Source organism: Gopherus flavomarginatus, chromosome 4, assembly GCF_025201925.1.
Source record: "Gopherus flavomarginatus isolate rGopFla2 chromosome 4, rGopFla2.mat.asm, whole genome shotgun sequence".
Taxonomy (NCBI): domain Eukaryota; kingdom Metazoa; phylum Chordata; order Testudines; family Testudinidae; genus Gopherus; species Gopherus flavomarginatus.
Window position 1 is genome coordinate 136224451 of NC_066620.1, and position 16619 is coordinate 136241069.

The 16619-nt window shown below is 41.8% G+C and overlaps 1 protein-coding gene across 1 annotated transcript in view; it reads left to right on the top strand.

Moving 5' to 3' along the window:
• PREP (prolyl endopeptidase) overlaps positions 1-16619 on the top strand; it is a 168825-nt gene that overhangs the window by 36615 nt on the left and 115591 nt on the right. The window contains exon 7 of the mRNA XM_050949268.1: positions 12657-12762. Within this exon, the coding sequence (XP_050805225.1) occupies positions 12657-12762 (106 nt within the window). The remainder of the gene's footprint in view (positions 1-12656; positions 12763-16619) is intronic.

Genomic DNA, 16619 nt, shown 5'->3' on the forward strand with positions numbered 1-16619 from the left:
TGCCCCTGCACCTAGTAGCTGGACATGCTGGCCACTTCCAAGAGTCGCATGGAGTCAGGGCAGGCAGGGGGCCTACCTTAGCCCCACTGAGCTGCTAACTGGATGAAAACCTGCTGCCTGGCAACCCTAATGATTGGGGTGGGCGGGTCCTAGGTGCTACGATAATACAAATACTTATGAGGTCATTGATTTAATTACATTAACCAATTTTAGCCAAGCATTCATTTCAAGAATGTACTAGACCATTGCCATAGAACCTCACTCCTGATGGGTCTTAGACTGTCGCACAAAATATAGCATGTAGTGCAAAACAGTACTGATATCATTTAAAAGGAGAAATACAGTAGTTTTGCTTTGTCCTTTCTGCTTGTCAGTTCAGCAGCAATCCTCCTTCATGCCTGCAATCTTTCGTTTGGTAATAGTGCTGGAAAATAGCTCACTGTTGCTGTTGACATCACTCTGGTTTCTGTGCCCCTGGTTTTTGGTACCATGCATGGTGCAGCTGGATCTCTGTTGCCACCAACTCTTCCTTCTCCAGGTGGTCTAACCTTCCTCCGCCTGGTTTGTGGGAACAGTGAGTACAGTTCTTAACTCAGCCACTTGGCTCCACTTGAGTGCTTTGCTGAGTTTGTTCTGTTTCATTAGGAATGCATTATGTGATAATGACCATTATCCTCTTTGATATGCAAAGAACACTAGTGTTTGAGGAAGAGCAGCAGTTTGTAAAAAATAATGATCAGGGTTTCTTAATGGCTTCAGAGTGGGAATTATAACAGCATTAAAAATGTTTGGAGTTATAGGCAAAGTGAACTTATCTTCTCTCAAACACCAATGTGTTCTCTAATCCCTGAAGTTTTCTGCACTGAAATATTTTTTTTTTCATAGCTTGTCAGGCAAAATAATTTCTGAACTGATTACTTTTCCCTTGCAGTAGTACAATAGGACAAGATGCAGGAGGGTAAACAGGCTTGCTGGCTTGTATAGGAGTAAAATACATAGTTGCTTGATACAATATTGCAGGCTCGAAATACTGTCCTTTGTGAAATAAAGAGAAAGTTAAAAATGCATCCATCTGGAGTGTTGCTGCAGTGACTAGCAAAGTGATTTTAAAAGCATTGGTTGTACTGTTGATGAAATCTTGGGCACTATCAATCTACTTTACATTTTTTTCCTTTCAGATTAAAATTACTTTTATAGATGTTATAGTTGTGGAGAAATACATAAAGCCAAAAAGTATGAAATTCTCAATCACTGGTTATTTAAAACACAAAATTGGATGATTTTCTGAAAGATATATACTCCAGCCCCATCAGTAATTATTTTGGGGAAGTTCTATGGCCTGTGTTATGCAGAAAGTCAGACTGCAAGATCACAATAGTCCCTCCTAATCTTAGAATCTGTGAAAATCCTGCAGTCTCTGTGTGTGTGTGTGTGTGTTGTGATGGGGCAAGGCCAGATGGCTACAGTAAAGTACTGAGAAACAGGTATGTTAGCCCCAGGCTAAACAAATCCCTAGGACCCTGGTAACCAAATGGCAGTTGCTCCAGGTTAATCAAGGCACCTGGGGCCAGTTAAGATCTTTCTAGAAGGGAGTGGAGATAGCTACTTTAATTAGAACACCTGCAGCCAATCAAGGCAGGCTAATCAGGGCACCTGGGTTTAAAAAGGAGCTCACTCCAGTCAGGCAGGTAGGAGCCAGAGGAGAAGGAGTGTGTGAGAGGAGCAAGAGGGCAAGGAGTTGAGAATGAGAGAGTATACTGCTGGAGGACTGAGGAGGACAAGCATTATTAGACACCAGGAGGAAGGTCCTGTGGTGAGGATAAAGAAGGTGTTTGGAAGAGGCCATGGGGAAGTAGCCCAGGGAGTTGTAGCTGTCATGCAGCTGTTACAGGAGGCACTATAGACAGCTGCGATCCACAAGGCCCTGGGCTGGAACCCGGAGTAGAGAGCGGGCCTGGATTTCCCCACCCCTCCCCCCCCCGGCAACTCCTGATCAGACACAAGAGGAGCTGACCCAGACTGTGGGTTCCACTGAGGTGAGCATATCTGCCAACAAGCGCAGGACCCACTAAGGTAGAGGAGGAACTTTGTCACAGTGTGTGTGTGTGTATATATGTGTAAATACGTTAAATTATGTATGAAAATCTTAGTATTTTCTAAGCTATACACCTGGATTGAACTCTGTGGCTCTTACATAAAGTTTTTTTGATTAAATTGTCTTTTACCAGTGAATATAATAGACCATAACTGCTATCTACATATATTGCATTCATAAAAGTCCATCCGCTCCTTCGGATTACTAATATAACAAAGGAACTAATCTTTTTCTCTACCAAATAATGTGTAGCCTGCTGGAGAATATATTTGACTGATACTGAATGTTTTGAGTTCAAATGGTCTTTTTTCCTCTTCTTAGATATTAATTCATCTGTGTGTTTCATGGGTAATCCCATGTATCTTCCTAAATAGGTAATATATTTCCAAGAAACAAAGTTAATGTGAACAGAAAAAAACAAAACAAAAATCCACCAAACCCTAAGTTAGAAAATGAAAAACTCAGCCATCAAAAAGGTAATGGTTACAGAAAGGGTCCGGTACTTTGAAGGGCCGAATGAAACAAAACTTGTCGGACTAACTTTGTCTACTTCCTGGGCCTCAATGTTGTGTACTGTATAACTTTGACAAATGCTTTGTCTAGAATGTCATTTAACTAATTGCTTTGTTCATTTCCTAGTTCAGAAGTGTATTTCCCCTGCCCCCCCGCCACCCCCTCCAAAAAAGTTCCAATCTGGCATATTGGCAAAGAGGCCAGAGATTTGATGGTACTTGCAAACAAGATTGAGGTACACTGCTGGAATAATATGGGGAAGTTTGCACTGCTGCCTGTGCTCTACCCATTTTATCCATAGAGGCTTTCAATCCAGCAGTTTTTTAGTATTAAATTCTTTCATAAACAAGTTCAATATATGAAAAGTTCTTGGCAAATGTTCATGTATGCTGCTATTTATGAGACTGTTGAGACCACGATTTGAGTGTATGCCTAACTATATCTAAACAAACATGTGGACCACAGAGAGTAATCTTAGTTTTGGAACAATTATTGTCCATGTGCCAGCATAACAGTGGTAAATTTGTACATCCTTTTATACCTGCAGTCTTGGGCTATGGCTTCAGCAGACTACAAATGAATTCTAGAGCTTGGTCCTATACTAAGAATGGTTTGCTGTTTGCCCCTAGGTGTTCCACTGTGGAGATGTAAGGCCATTCCTTGCTGGTGGTAGCTACCATGATGGGGTATCATGTGAGAGGCAGTCTAGGTAACAGACTAGAAGAGAGCTCTTGTGCAATTCAGGGCTCCATAGATAGCTATGGACATCTTGGATTCCACCCAGGAATGAATGGGAAGCCAATGCGGAGCTCATGTTGGCTTGCTGTGCTTAGCAGCCGGGCAGAATGCATCTGCCCTATCTGAAACTTCTCAGTAGGTCTTCAGTGCTAGCCCAAAATAGAGCATGTTACAATAAAGCCACCTGGAAGTGAGATAAATATGGATAATTGTGAGATCTGTAGCAGCGAAGAAGGCTGGCATTGTCATCTGGAAGTCTTGCAGCAGTGAAGAATCCCATAATATAGTGATTGTTAGGGTGACCATATGTCCAGTTTTGGCCAGAACAGTCCCTTTTTTAAGCCCTGTCCTGTCCGTCCTGACTTTTATGGCAGAAGTGGGTATTTGTCCCGTTTGCTCCGCTAACTTGATCAATTGGCAAGAGGAAACAGAACAAATGTCTACTCTTGTCAAAAGGTGGGGTACAGAGGAATTTGCGTATGTGTGTGGGAGTGCGAGTGGAGATGCCAGGCCCTTGCAGGGGGAAGAGGCAGGGCTCTCAGGGGCATGGCAGGCAGGATTGCAGTGAACAGCAACAACCTCTTCCAGGGGTGGCAGGTAAGATTCCTGCAACCCCAGCTTCTTGTGGGGTGAGGCAGGGCTCCAGCAACCTGAGCCTCATGGGGGGTGCGGGGGGGGGAGGGGTCTTGGACCAGCCCCACATGTCCTGTTTTTCCCTTGGGGAATATGGTTACCCTAGTGGTTATGAATGCAGAAGAAAGGAAGTCACATCTGCTCAGTCCAGACAGAAATTGCTCATTTCATTTAACCCTCATGAATTTTCCACCTTAATTCGAGTCTCTCTCTCCCTCCTGTAAACTAAGCCTAACTTTCACCCAGGGGTTCCGTCGACAGGCCCTTCACAAATGTTGAGTTAGATATTGACAGTGCAGTGTCGTGTGTTAGTGACAGCCATATTTACTTGTGTTTCAGCATAGGATTTGAACCCGGATCCTAGTGTGAAACTTAAACTTTGTGGGCTATCAGTGAGTGTTACTAATTGGTCTCTTTGACACGATATGGCTACCTGAAGAAAATCCAAATGTGGATGGGGAGAATACGACTTCATTTTTTTTCTTCCCCTTTTGGAAACAACACCCAATCTGTGTACAGCACAAATTGGCCAATGGCATTTAGAGAAATGGATGTCTACCTCTCCAGTATAACATTTGTTTACATTTTAGTATGCTGCAGCCAACAGTGTCTTGTCCTGTTGCTGTTAAATTCCTTTGGGTTACCGAACTCACTGATGTAACAACAATTAGAGTGATGCAGACAGACCTAGTTGGCATCCCACCAGCATTATGCTTTGGGAGTTCCTGCCTCAAATTAAACGTAAACTGCTATCAGCTCTTCACTAGTCCATCTGGGAAATGCTGAAGGAAAACTCAAATCTGCTGTTATCAGAGGTTCTAAATTACTCTATTTAAAAAAAAAAAAAGTGGTGCAAACAAGTTTTTCTCTTAAGCATTAACTCACAATATAACTTTAAAAAGTACGCTGGTTCATGATTGAAGAATTGCAAAGCATAATATTACTGAGTCAAAAAATTATAATTTAAATATACAGTAGTTATATTAACACCTTCATGATTTTCTGAAAAGATTAAAGCAAAATAATAAGCAAACTAGTTTATATTCATTAAAGAAAAAATTAAATATGTAAAATATGAACAGTAATCAAATGTATAATAATTTTTGTTTCAGCTGACTGCAGTGCACGTGTCGCACTTTAAACATGCATCTCTCTGCAACAGTTAATTTTGATTTCCATCTCTGTATGTAACTTTGACTTGAAATAGATGAATTAATTCAAGCTGTCTTTATTCACAGCAGGTAAATTTGTCTGTTTCAGTGTACTGATGTTAATGCAAAATTAAAGCATGTTAACTATCTCATAGAGCTGGAAGGGACCCTGAAAGGTCAAGTCCAGCCCCCTGCCTTTACTAGCAGGACCAAATACTGATCTTGCCCCAGATCCCTAAATGGCCCCCCTCAAGGAGTGAGCTCACAACCCTGGGTTTAGCAGGCCAATGCTCAAGCCACTGAGCTATTGCTGTACCTCTCCCCTTCTATTACCAAAGGTATTGCAACCTGTTAGAGTAAGATTTAGGTATTCTTAAACTTATTGTGTAGCATCAGTTGCAAATATTAACAATCCTTATATCTAAGAAAGGAATAGCATATTTAACCAAGAAATGTAGGGCCACATGAAACTCTTCTGTCACTAAGAATCACATTTCATAACTACAGAGCAAAGAGGTTCTCAAACTGTTGTCTGCAGACCACCAGTGGTCCGCAAGCTCCATTCAGGTGGTCTGCGGATAGTTCCCTGGGCGGCTGCACACAAGAGAATGAGGGGCCACCCGTCTAATTAGTGTAGCTGCGCAGGCATGGCTCCACTATTTAGGTGCCTGGCCCCTGGAGAAAGCACACATGTAAGGTGAGGTGGTGGCCTTGGGAGGGGGTAGTGGAGTGAGAAGAGAGGGTGGGGGGAATTTGGGATGTGCAGGGCTGTGGTGGCCAGAGAAAGAGGCGACTTTCCCCAGTTCCAGGGCTACGGCTGCCAGTGAGAGACCTCCCTCCTTCCCAGCCTCAGCTCTGTGGCTGCTGTGGCGAGGGAGAGACCTCCCTCCTTCCCAACCCCAGCTCGGGAGCTGCCACAGTGGGAGAGAGTGGGCACATCCATTGCACTAGAAAGGTAAGACTACTGATATTAAAATATGAGTTGTGTGCTTTTATTTGTAGAACAAAAAAGTTAGTTTTTTTTTTTATATATATGTAGCGCTTTTATCCAAAGCACTTTACAATAGTTAGCTAACAGTACAAACAATATTTGGAAAGATCATTAAGTGGTCTGCTGAGACCATCAGCAATTTTGAAGTGGTCCTTGGGGGGGCGAGGGGGGGGTTTTGAGAACCACTGCTTTAGATATAGGATATTTCCTGTATACATTTTGCTACATCCTTACTGCATCAGTGTAACATACCGCATAGTACAATCTGGACTGCTGGATAGCTGTGTCTCCTCAGTTCTCCAGCCTGTAATGTCTTTTACACTGCTTTACTGGTGAACAGCCCCTCCTGGCCAGTTAACATACAGCCTCCAGCTGTAACTTGCTCCCAACTGCACAGTGTTGAGTGCTACTAGCTAACCACTCGTATATTACACTGCAGAAGAACATCAGCAGATTCCTAGTCCCAGTCTTGTCCCCCAGAAATGTCTTGTACTGCACAGTACAGTGCACTACCGAACAATGCAAGCTCATAGAAATGATGGGATTTTATATCAGCGGAAAATGATATGCACTAGCCTAGTTATCTCAAATGGAGTTTCCCATGCACTTTTTAATCCAAATGCACTTGTTAAAATAAAACAATAAGATTTTTAAGTGATTACAAGTAATGATGCATAAAAGTCAGGATCGGTTCCAAAAGAAATAAGAGTAAAATGCAAGCTAATACCCAAGTTAACAAGCTAAGTGAACTTAAAGCAAAAAGGTTTTGTCTTATTATATGTTTACAGCAGTCTGTATTGTCTGAAAAGCCTTCCAGCCAGGACCACCCCTCCCCTAGTTCAATGATGCTTTATTTGTCTTTTGAGACCATTGTAGCTGACCTGAGCAGAGCAGTGGGGAGGGAGAGGTGATTTGGATGCCACTGTCTCTCATTCTCATACCACTTTCCCCTCTTTGAGAATTACCTCTAGCTGGGGTTCAGGCAACAGGCAATCTGTTTACACCCCCACCCCACCTCCGCCTACTGTGTCTTTATCAATATGTGAAGTCCTTCCTCACACCCTTCTTCCTTCCAAGGAATGTTTAATTAGGTAATAGTCCATTGAGACCTGGCTGGATGTTTGTTTCTGAGAAACTAGTTTAGACCTACTTTTTTTAAACTTGGAGCAGGTTATAGCAGTGATGCATAGTAGAATCTTATAACTTCAAATACAACGTCGATAAGCATATCTTACCAGGACAGTAATAGTCAGAAGATTGACATTTCAACTGATACCTCACAAGGCAGACGGCACAAAATTTTTCATGATCTTGTAAAAATGGTAAACGTAATAGTGTAGACCATCACAATCGGTTTCTAATGTGACTTCCAACACCAGGATTTTGGAAGACTAAAAATGTACAACAGTTCACTTAAACAGGAAAACTTTAAATTGATTACTTTCCACCACAAAAGTTTTAGGCAAAGGACTAAATATACTTTTTTTTCTTCCCACTGATCAAGTTAATAAATAGATTTTTCTCTTACTACATTGGTACATGTTACCATGCCTTTAGTAGCAGTTACCAGGAAGCAGGACACCTATGAGAAGCCTGCATAGAAAAGAGGACTTATTGGTGGCTTCAGTTATGCTTTCCCATTAGAGCAGCAGGTGTTGGAGAGGAATTGAGTATTTGCGTACCACAAAGCCTCAGCTGGATATTATGATGCAGCTGTTGTTCCATAAGGTTGTAACATAGTTCAGTTTTAACAGAAGCTTCAAACCCTTATTTTGTGTAAATCTCATTGAAATGGCAAAAACTAAAACAGAGAATGTAAACTTTGAGCTCTACTTGAGTTTTTATGTTGGTTTGATGAAAAATGAATTAGTAGAATAAGAGTTTAAAAATTTCTACTGTGGGTAACTTTTTTTCTTATAACATTTTAGCTATCCTGGAAAACTTTGTATCAACTTGAATGAGTTGGATTTTAATGAGGGCAAATCTGCCATGGTGCAAGTGATGTCACTCACTTCCGGAGATGATAAAAATACACGTACAACCCTTCACTAATTATCCCTACAGCCTAAAGCAAAGTCCCCTGAGCTGGTAAAGGAGCCCAAATCTCACTTCTGAGTTCTGTTTAAATTCAAACGCTATTCATTCTACCATTGTTAAGGCCATGAACCCCCTCCTAGAAGATGGTTAGATAACAGCTGCTGAACATTTCTTCCCCCTCTACTTGCTTTTTTATTATTTATTTATTTATTTATTTATTTTATTGTATTATTCTCATTTGGCAGAGAGCTTATGCAACATCATGGCAGGCACTGAATGCAGGTCTCTAATGCAGTGGTTCTCAAACTTTTGTATCGGTGACCCCTTTCACACAGCAGGCCTCTGAGTGCAACCCCCCCTTATAAATTTAAAAACATGTTTTAATATATTTAACACCATTATAAATGCTGGAGGCAAAGCGGGGTTGAGGTGGAGGCTGACAGCTCGTGACCCCCCATGTAATAACCTTGTGACCCCCTGAGATCCCAACCCCCAGTTTGAGAACCCCTGCTCTAACGTGACAAACACCAGTCTTACCCACTGCCTCACACTGTCTGTCTTTCAGAGTGATTCAATCAGTTTGGTTCATCATGTATTGTCTGTAACCATTATAAACCATGCTCGTCTCCCAAAGTCAGTGATAGAATCTAGGATTCCTGGTCACTCATCATCTGCTGCTGACTAGTAAATAGTTGTGCAACCCACTAGAAAAGTGTGTATCTAGGAAGAGGCTCCAGTCTCTGCTCTGCTTAGTGAATAGCAATTATTCCCGTTAGTCAACAGCAGGAATCTGAAAATCAAGGGGTTCAAACCCTGCTGCTGATCTGAGGGGATGGCATGGCTGAATGTGAATCTCACAGTGAAAAGACCTCTTCAGTGCAGGTTTTGCACTGAAACTTGTATGATGATATGTACTTTGTGTGAATTGCCAAGTACACATTTCAGTAATATGTCACACATTTTGCTTTGTGTAAACCAGCTGGGGGAAAGGTGTATATATGGTCTCTCTCACTAATCCATAGAGGATCTGTCTTGATCTTGGGAACCTGCCTTTTTTGCACAAGCTTTGAAGACTCATCCTTTTAGTTCTGGAGGTCATCTGTTTAATCCCCAATGTTGGCTGAGATGGCGGCTGTACACTTGCTAAAGCAGAACATCTGCATGTTTATAGGTGCAGAGACATGTTCGTATGATGCATCTGATGAAGTAAGTTTTTTACCCACGAAAGCTTATAGCCAAATAAATCTTTTAGTCTTTAAGGTGCCACTGGACTCCTTGTTTTTTTTGTGGATACAGACTAACACAGTTACCCCTCTGATGCTTGTATACTGTTTGGGATGGGATGCCCAGAGGAGGGATCAGCACGATAAGCAGACCTGCTGGTATCATAGAGTCACATGCCTCTTGTTTCTCCTGCAGCTTCTGTCTGTATCCAGAATCAACTTCACAGAGGTTCTTTCCAGCTGACGGGTTATGTTGCTAATTCTAAACGCAGAAGGTTGCTCTTGATGGACCTTTTCCTCCCAATAACTTTTTAAACAGAGATAACCTTAGGATAGAGAGATTATGACTATGTTCAGCCCTTCTTAAAATATCTTTGCTGATTCATTATCTTATTCCAATTCAAGTTTTTCCTTCTTAAATCGGCCTCTGTACCAAGTGACTAGAGGTTAGGTAATGTAATACTGATTTTTTTTTTTAAAGGCTTTAGAGGCAGTCCTGACAATTATAGGCCAGTAAACCTAACTTCAATACGTGGCAAATTGGTTGAAACTATAGCAAAGACATATAGATGACCATGGTATGTTGGGAAGAGTTAACGTGGCTTTTATATAGGAAAATCATGCATCACGAATCTGTTAGAATTCTTTGAGGGAGTCAACAAGCATGAGGATAAGGGTGATCAAGTGGATATAATGTACTTGGATTTTCAGAAAGCCTTTGGCACAGTCCCTCACCAAAATCTCTTAAGCAAAGTAGGCTGTCATGGGATAAGAAGGAAGGTCCTCTCATGGCTCAGTAACTGTATAAGAGATAGGAAACAAAGGTTAGGAATACACATTTTCACAGTGGAGAGAGGTAAATTGCAGGGCCCAAGGATCTGTACTGGGACCAGTCTGTTCAACATATTAATAAATGATCTGGAAAAAGGGGTGAACAGTGAGGTGGTAAAGTTTGCAGATTATATAAAATTACTCAAAATACAAAGCAGACTGCAGAGTTATGGAGGGATCTCACAAAACTGGATCACTGGGCAACAAAATGGCAGATGAAATTCATTGCTGATAAATGCACAGTAATGCATATTGGAAAAAATCCCAACTATACATACAAAGTGATAGGTTTTAAATTAGCTGTTACTACTCAAAAAAGAGATCTTTGAGTTATCGTGGATGTTTATCTGAAAACATCTACTCAATGTGCAGTGGCAGTCAAAAAAGCTAACGAAATTAGGAACCATTAGCAAAGGGATAGGTAATAAGACAAAAAATGTAATGCCACTATAAAAATCTGTGGTTTGCCCATCTCTTGAATATTACATGCAGCTCTGGTCACCCCATCTCAAAAATGTGTATATTGGAAAAGGTACAAAGAAAGGCAACAGAAATGATAAGGTGTATGGAAGTAGTTCCACACTAGGACAGATTAAAAAGAGTGAGACTGTTTAGCTTGGAAACTAAGGGGGGATATGATAGAGGTCTATACCATACTATACTATAATATAATATATGGAGATATACCTATCTCATAGAACTGGAAGGGACCTTGAAAGGTCATCAGGTCCAGCCCCCTGCCTTCATTAGCAGGACCAAGTACTGGTTTTGCCCCAGATCCTTGAGTGGCCCCTTGAGGATTGAACTCACAACCCTGGGTTTACCAAAATCTTGAATGGTGTGGAGAAAGTGAATAGGGAAGTGTTGTTTTCCTCTTTCGATAACACAAGAATCAGTTCACCAAATGAAATTAGTAGGCAGCAAGTTTAAAATAAACAAAAGGAAGTACTATTTCATGCAATGCACAGTCAAACTCATTGCCAGAGGATGTTGTGAAGGCCAAAAGTATAACTTGGTTCAAGAAAGAACAACAGGATATGGCTGTTTATAATTGCCATCTTCTCCCTATTCCCTCTGAAGCATCTGGCACTGTCCGCTGTCAGAAGACAGGCTACTGGGCTAGATGAACCATTGGTCTGACCCAGCATGCCATTCTTACATTCTTTATACCTAGCTCTTGTCTTCCTTTCTGCTCTTATCTCCTTTAAATTCTTCCTCACCATCCTCTCTTTGCTCAGCACATACTGCTCATACTGAGTCTCTCCCTGTGACCTTTACTCATGATCACCACCCTGCCTGCTTTTATCCTTTGCACTCTTCCTAGAACTCCTTGTGGACCATGTCTACCTTGCCTTCGCCGTCTCCTTCCTAAGTCCATTTTCAAAACCCACTTCTTCAAGGATCCATAGCTTCTTTTGTGTGTGTGTATGTATGTGCGCGCACGCACACACGAATGTGTGTACATACTTGCATTTCTAATACATTCATATATACTAAATATATAAATCCTCTTTCACTTCCATCCAGACGTGAACATTAGCCAGCCAAGCAACAGAAATATCATATTTGTCCTCATCCTCATTCTTCCCTCTGCTGCCTTTCTACTTTTTGTTGTTCTCGTCTAAAGTTTTCATTTTCTCTGTAGGTTGAGTTTCAAGCAAGCTGGTGGAGCAGTATGAGAAAGCCCTCACTGACTGTGATGTATATATTCTGTAGCTTTGTGAAGAGCATCTGCCTCCAGTGCCATCAAACAAGTGCCTTTCAAGAGCACTAAAATATTTGTTTGAAGTCCAGGATTATATATTCGATGAAAAGTGCAGATCTTATACTTAGAAAATATGGTTGCATGTTTTAATATTTAAAGTCTGCTAGAAACTGAACTCAGTATCTGCAGACTTGCCTTTTAATTTTTTTAATAAGATGAGTAGTTGGCCTCCCATTTTTATTATGTTTGGGAAGCTAACCCTGATGGTGTATTAGCACAGATGACTATGAAAAAGTGAGGTGTAGAGAGGAGAGTGTAAATGAGTGAATACTACCAAGGATAGTAATGGCTAGACGTTAACAAAAATAAGTCAAGCATTCTTTGTCTTTTCCATTATGTCTCTGCTGTTGTTTGGATGTTCTATAACCGGTATAAAGCTACTTGATCCTATACTGTCAGTAGAAAATGAAGACACAACAGAAGTATCTACTTTTTGTTCAAATAGCACATATTAAACAGCCTTGCCTTTCAGTAAAAAAACAAACAAACAAAAAACACCACCATATTTTAGTTGTGAATTTTATGTGCTAGTCTTACTTCCTAGTAAAGTTCAACAGGAAAATTGTGTTCCTTCTTAAATAATTGTCTTGAATGTCTTAAATGTACATGTCACTGATTTTCCTATTTAGAAGTATCTCTCAAAATAATGTGTTGTCCTAACTTTCTGTACTCTCTTAAGGTATCTGATGATGGTCGGTATGTTGTCTTATCCATACGAGAGGGATGTGATCCAGTGAACAGGCTGTGGTACTGTGATCTACAAAAGGAATCAAATGGTATAACGGGTAAGTTTTTTTTTGTTGCTTTCTTTCATCTTTCCCTTCTTTTTTCCATATCCTCTCTCTAAAAAGATACATAGCTAACATTCAACTTCTTGTGTTTAACATCAAGGACAGTCATCATGTATACATCCCATTTTTGATGATATGTCTAAAAGGATGATAAACATTAAACATACATTCATGCATATGATTTGATTTTACAGACTGGTAACTTTTTTTCCAGTGTTTAAAAACAATTGGAATGTTTCTCCATGCCAGAATTCTGTGGTGCTTTTAAACTCAAACTATCACGTTCATTTTCAAAAGTGCCTGACTTGAGTATAACTTAGGTTTTCTTTGTACATTATCAGTAAAAGAGTGAAATATTTTAATTCTTTAGACCTGTAGGTATAGTGTCAAAAATTTTACTTTGTAGTATCGTTTCATCTCCAAAGGTAATTTTAGTAATTGCTACTTCATCAGAACTTTTGAATACTGTTCTAAGGAATAGTTATCATACATTATAGCTGGATTAACATATTTATTGTTTATGTAATAGCGGACTTATTTATCTTTCTAGCCACACAATTGAGGTTAAAAAAAGGGCACAGTCCTTTCCTGTGCTTTTTATGCCTGGTGTGTGTGTGTGTGTGTGTGTGTGTGTGTGTGTGTAGCTGTAAAGTCTCATATCTCCATGTTGGTAGTTTATTGTCCAGTGTTTTTGATACTTCCAGAGCATTAGCTAGAGAAATCTCCTCATAATATGCTCTCTGGTCAGAGCAGAACAGGCACATCTTTGCTCTGCTTTATTCTTGTTGTGTTGAAATAGAAATTTATAGACAGACTGAATAAAATCTACAACAGCTGCCACATCAAATGTTGGAAAATTGTATTTGTGCATGTAAACAGAGTACTAGAGGGATATTGTGGTAATTGGTACAGTTTAGAAACATTGGAGCATGGAATGGATTTTGGTTTTGGTTCCTCAGTCATTGCCATTACTATGCTATATGATTCCTGAGACATCCCTTAATTGACACACATGTTGTTCAGCTTAGCTGGTAAACAAAATTAAATCATTTGAACTTTCGGAGTACTGCTGGAATTGTTTCACTTTGGATACTTCCTTAGTGCTTAAATAATGCTAAGGTAAATGGTGTAGTTAATTCTTAACAGCTCCTTTCCAAGAGGAATACTCCTTTAAAATGTGGACACTCTTTCCGCAAGCAACGCTTTCTAACTGCTGTCAGTGTACCCTTATAATACAGTTTTGGACAGCTTAGTAACTGTTTAATGAGCTCTTATAATTGTGATAACTATAGGATAGGAGGCCCAATGAAAACAAAGTGCAGCAGCACAGAAAGGGTCTTTAGAAACATAAAGACAATGTAAAAGACTCTGAAAATGAAAGTGTTGGGGTAATGGAGACAGTCTACAGAGAGAACCATATAGTTTGTCATTTGAGCTAGAGAAGCTGAAGACAGGGGGATACCGACGCTACATGCAAAACACCTTTCTTCCTCTCCCCCGCATCATTCCTCCCACCACAAATGAATATAACACACAGCCTTAGAGAGAGTACTGTTATGGCGTCTCAGAAGACCACATGGGCTAATGAAATTTGTATTATGTATAGCTAAGGCCACGATTTAGTCATGGAAGTAACGGAATCTGTGACTTTCAGTGACCTCTGTGACATTAGTCTGCGGTGGTCGGGAGCTGCCAGGTCCCCCATCTCCAGCAGGGGCAAGGAGCTGCAGGGTACCCCCAGCGCCTCTGGCAGCCCCCAGAGTTCCAAGCTGTTGCAGGCAGTGGGGGAATCCCTGAACCACCACCAGCAGAGGACCCGTGAGCCCCTGGCTGCGATTGGGGGACCCTCTGAGCCTCTGGGGGAATCCCTGAGCCCCAGCCGGCAGGGAACCCACAGACAGGGAAACCCCCAAGCTCCCAGCATGCAGAGGAACTTCTGAGCTCCTGGCAGCCATGGGGGAATCCCCAAGCCTCTGCCAGCAGAGGACCCCTGGGCCGTGGGCAGGGGAATCCCTGAGTCCCCAGCTGCTGCAGATGAAGGGGGAGTCCCTGAGCCCCCGGCGGGGAACCCCACAGTTCCCAACCCCTGCTGACAGGGATACCCCACAGTTCCCAGCGGATATGGAAGGCGGGCGCATCCACAGCTTCCATCCCCCACGGGCAGTGTGGGACCCCCAGAGCTGCCTCCTCCTGCCCCGCTGCTGCAAGCAGCTCCTAGCCCCTGCGCAGCTGCTCCACTTCAAGTGGTGTGAGGATCAGCAGATCCCCATTTTGTCAGGTATATTTTTAGTAAAAGTCAGGGACAGATCGAGGCTTCCCATGAATTTTTCATTTTTGTCCATGACTTTTACTAAAAATATCCATGACAAAATATTAGCCTCGTGTATAACTCAGTGTGAAGTAAAAGTTAGTATATACTGAAGTTTAACCTTTTATAGCCTCTTCCTTAAGTCAGATTGAACACATGCTTGCGTGCTAGCAATAATATAACTATATGTGTGTGTGTGTATATGTATATGTGTGTGTGTGTATATAATATATATATATATATATATATATATAATAAAATCCTGCTTTGCTTGACTAAGTTACAAGATATAAAAATAACAATTTAAAAAACTCATATATGAGAACTTCTAGAATAGAAGTATAATTTGTTAATGGGGGTCACAGTAATTGGGCATTCTCAGTGTGCCCTGTTCTCACTACACCTGCAAGAACCTGATTACCATGATGTTGTAGGGACCTCCATTCCTTTCATGTTAATTTCTGGGGAGGGGCAGGATTTGAAAATGCTACTATTCCCATGGATTAGTGCTGCAATACATGATATGAAGCAGTAGTGAGCTCTGTACCAACTTTGGGAATACTATTTGAGTCCTGATCATCCCTCTTGCTGTTTATTCTGACCATATCACCTCACTCTTTTAATCACCATGCTGGCTTTTGTTTCTCCTTATCAAGTCTAAGGTCCTGTCTACACTGGCAAGTTTCTTTGCGGTAAAGCATCTTTCTGCATTGTAACTCCCGAGGTGTACACACTGCCAAGCCACTTAGTGCGCAGTTGCAGCGCTATTTAAAAAAACCACCCCAATGAGAGGCTGGGGTACACCGCTGCAGTGTCAGTGTAGACACCCTGGTTGATTACAGCACTGAGATTGGCCTCCGGGAGGTGTCCCACAATGCCTGTTCTTGCCTCTCTGGGGGATCATCGGTTTGAACTCTACTGCCCTGCCTTCACGTGACCAGCCGTCTTTCCGATCCTGTAAATTACTTTGGAATTTTGAAAGTCCCCTTCTTGTTTGCTCGGTGATGCGTGCAGTGGTCTCCGCACATCTTTCCGAGTGGCCAGGCCTGCTCTACACACCAGGCAATCCCCCACTTGGAGTAATGCCGAGCTGCTGGACGTCATCAGCATTTGGGGAGAGGAAGCTGTCCAATCCTAGCTGCACTCCAGCCATAGGAATTATGATACCTATGGACAGATTTCACGATGCACGACAGGGGCCATGACCGGGACACATTGCAGTGCAGGGTCAAAGTGAAGGAGCTGCAGAACGCCTACTACAAGGCGTGGGAAGCAAACTGCCACTCCAGTGCTTTGCCCACAAGCTGCCGGGTCTACAAAAAGTCGCACGCAATACTTAGTAGAGACCCCATCTCCTCTGCGAAGGCCACTGTGGCTACTTTGGTAGCTTGTGTGCCAGTCGAGAGTGGACCGAGCCAGGAGGAGGAAGTCTTGGATGAGGATGTGGAGCGGGAAGGGGACCCAGAGGCAGAGGTAAGAGATGCATGCAGCAAGGAGCTCTTTTCTATCCAGAGGAGGCTAGCCAGTCACAGCTGTCGGAGCT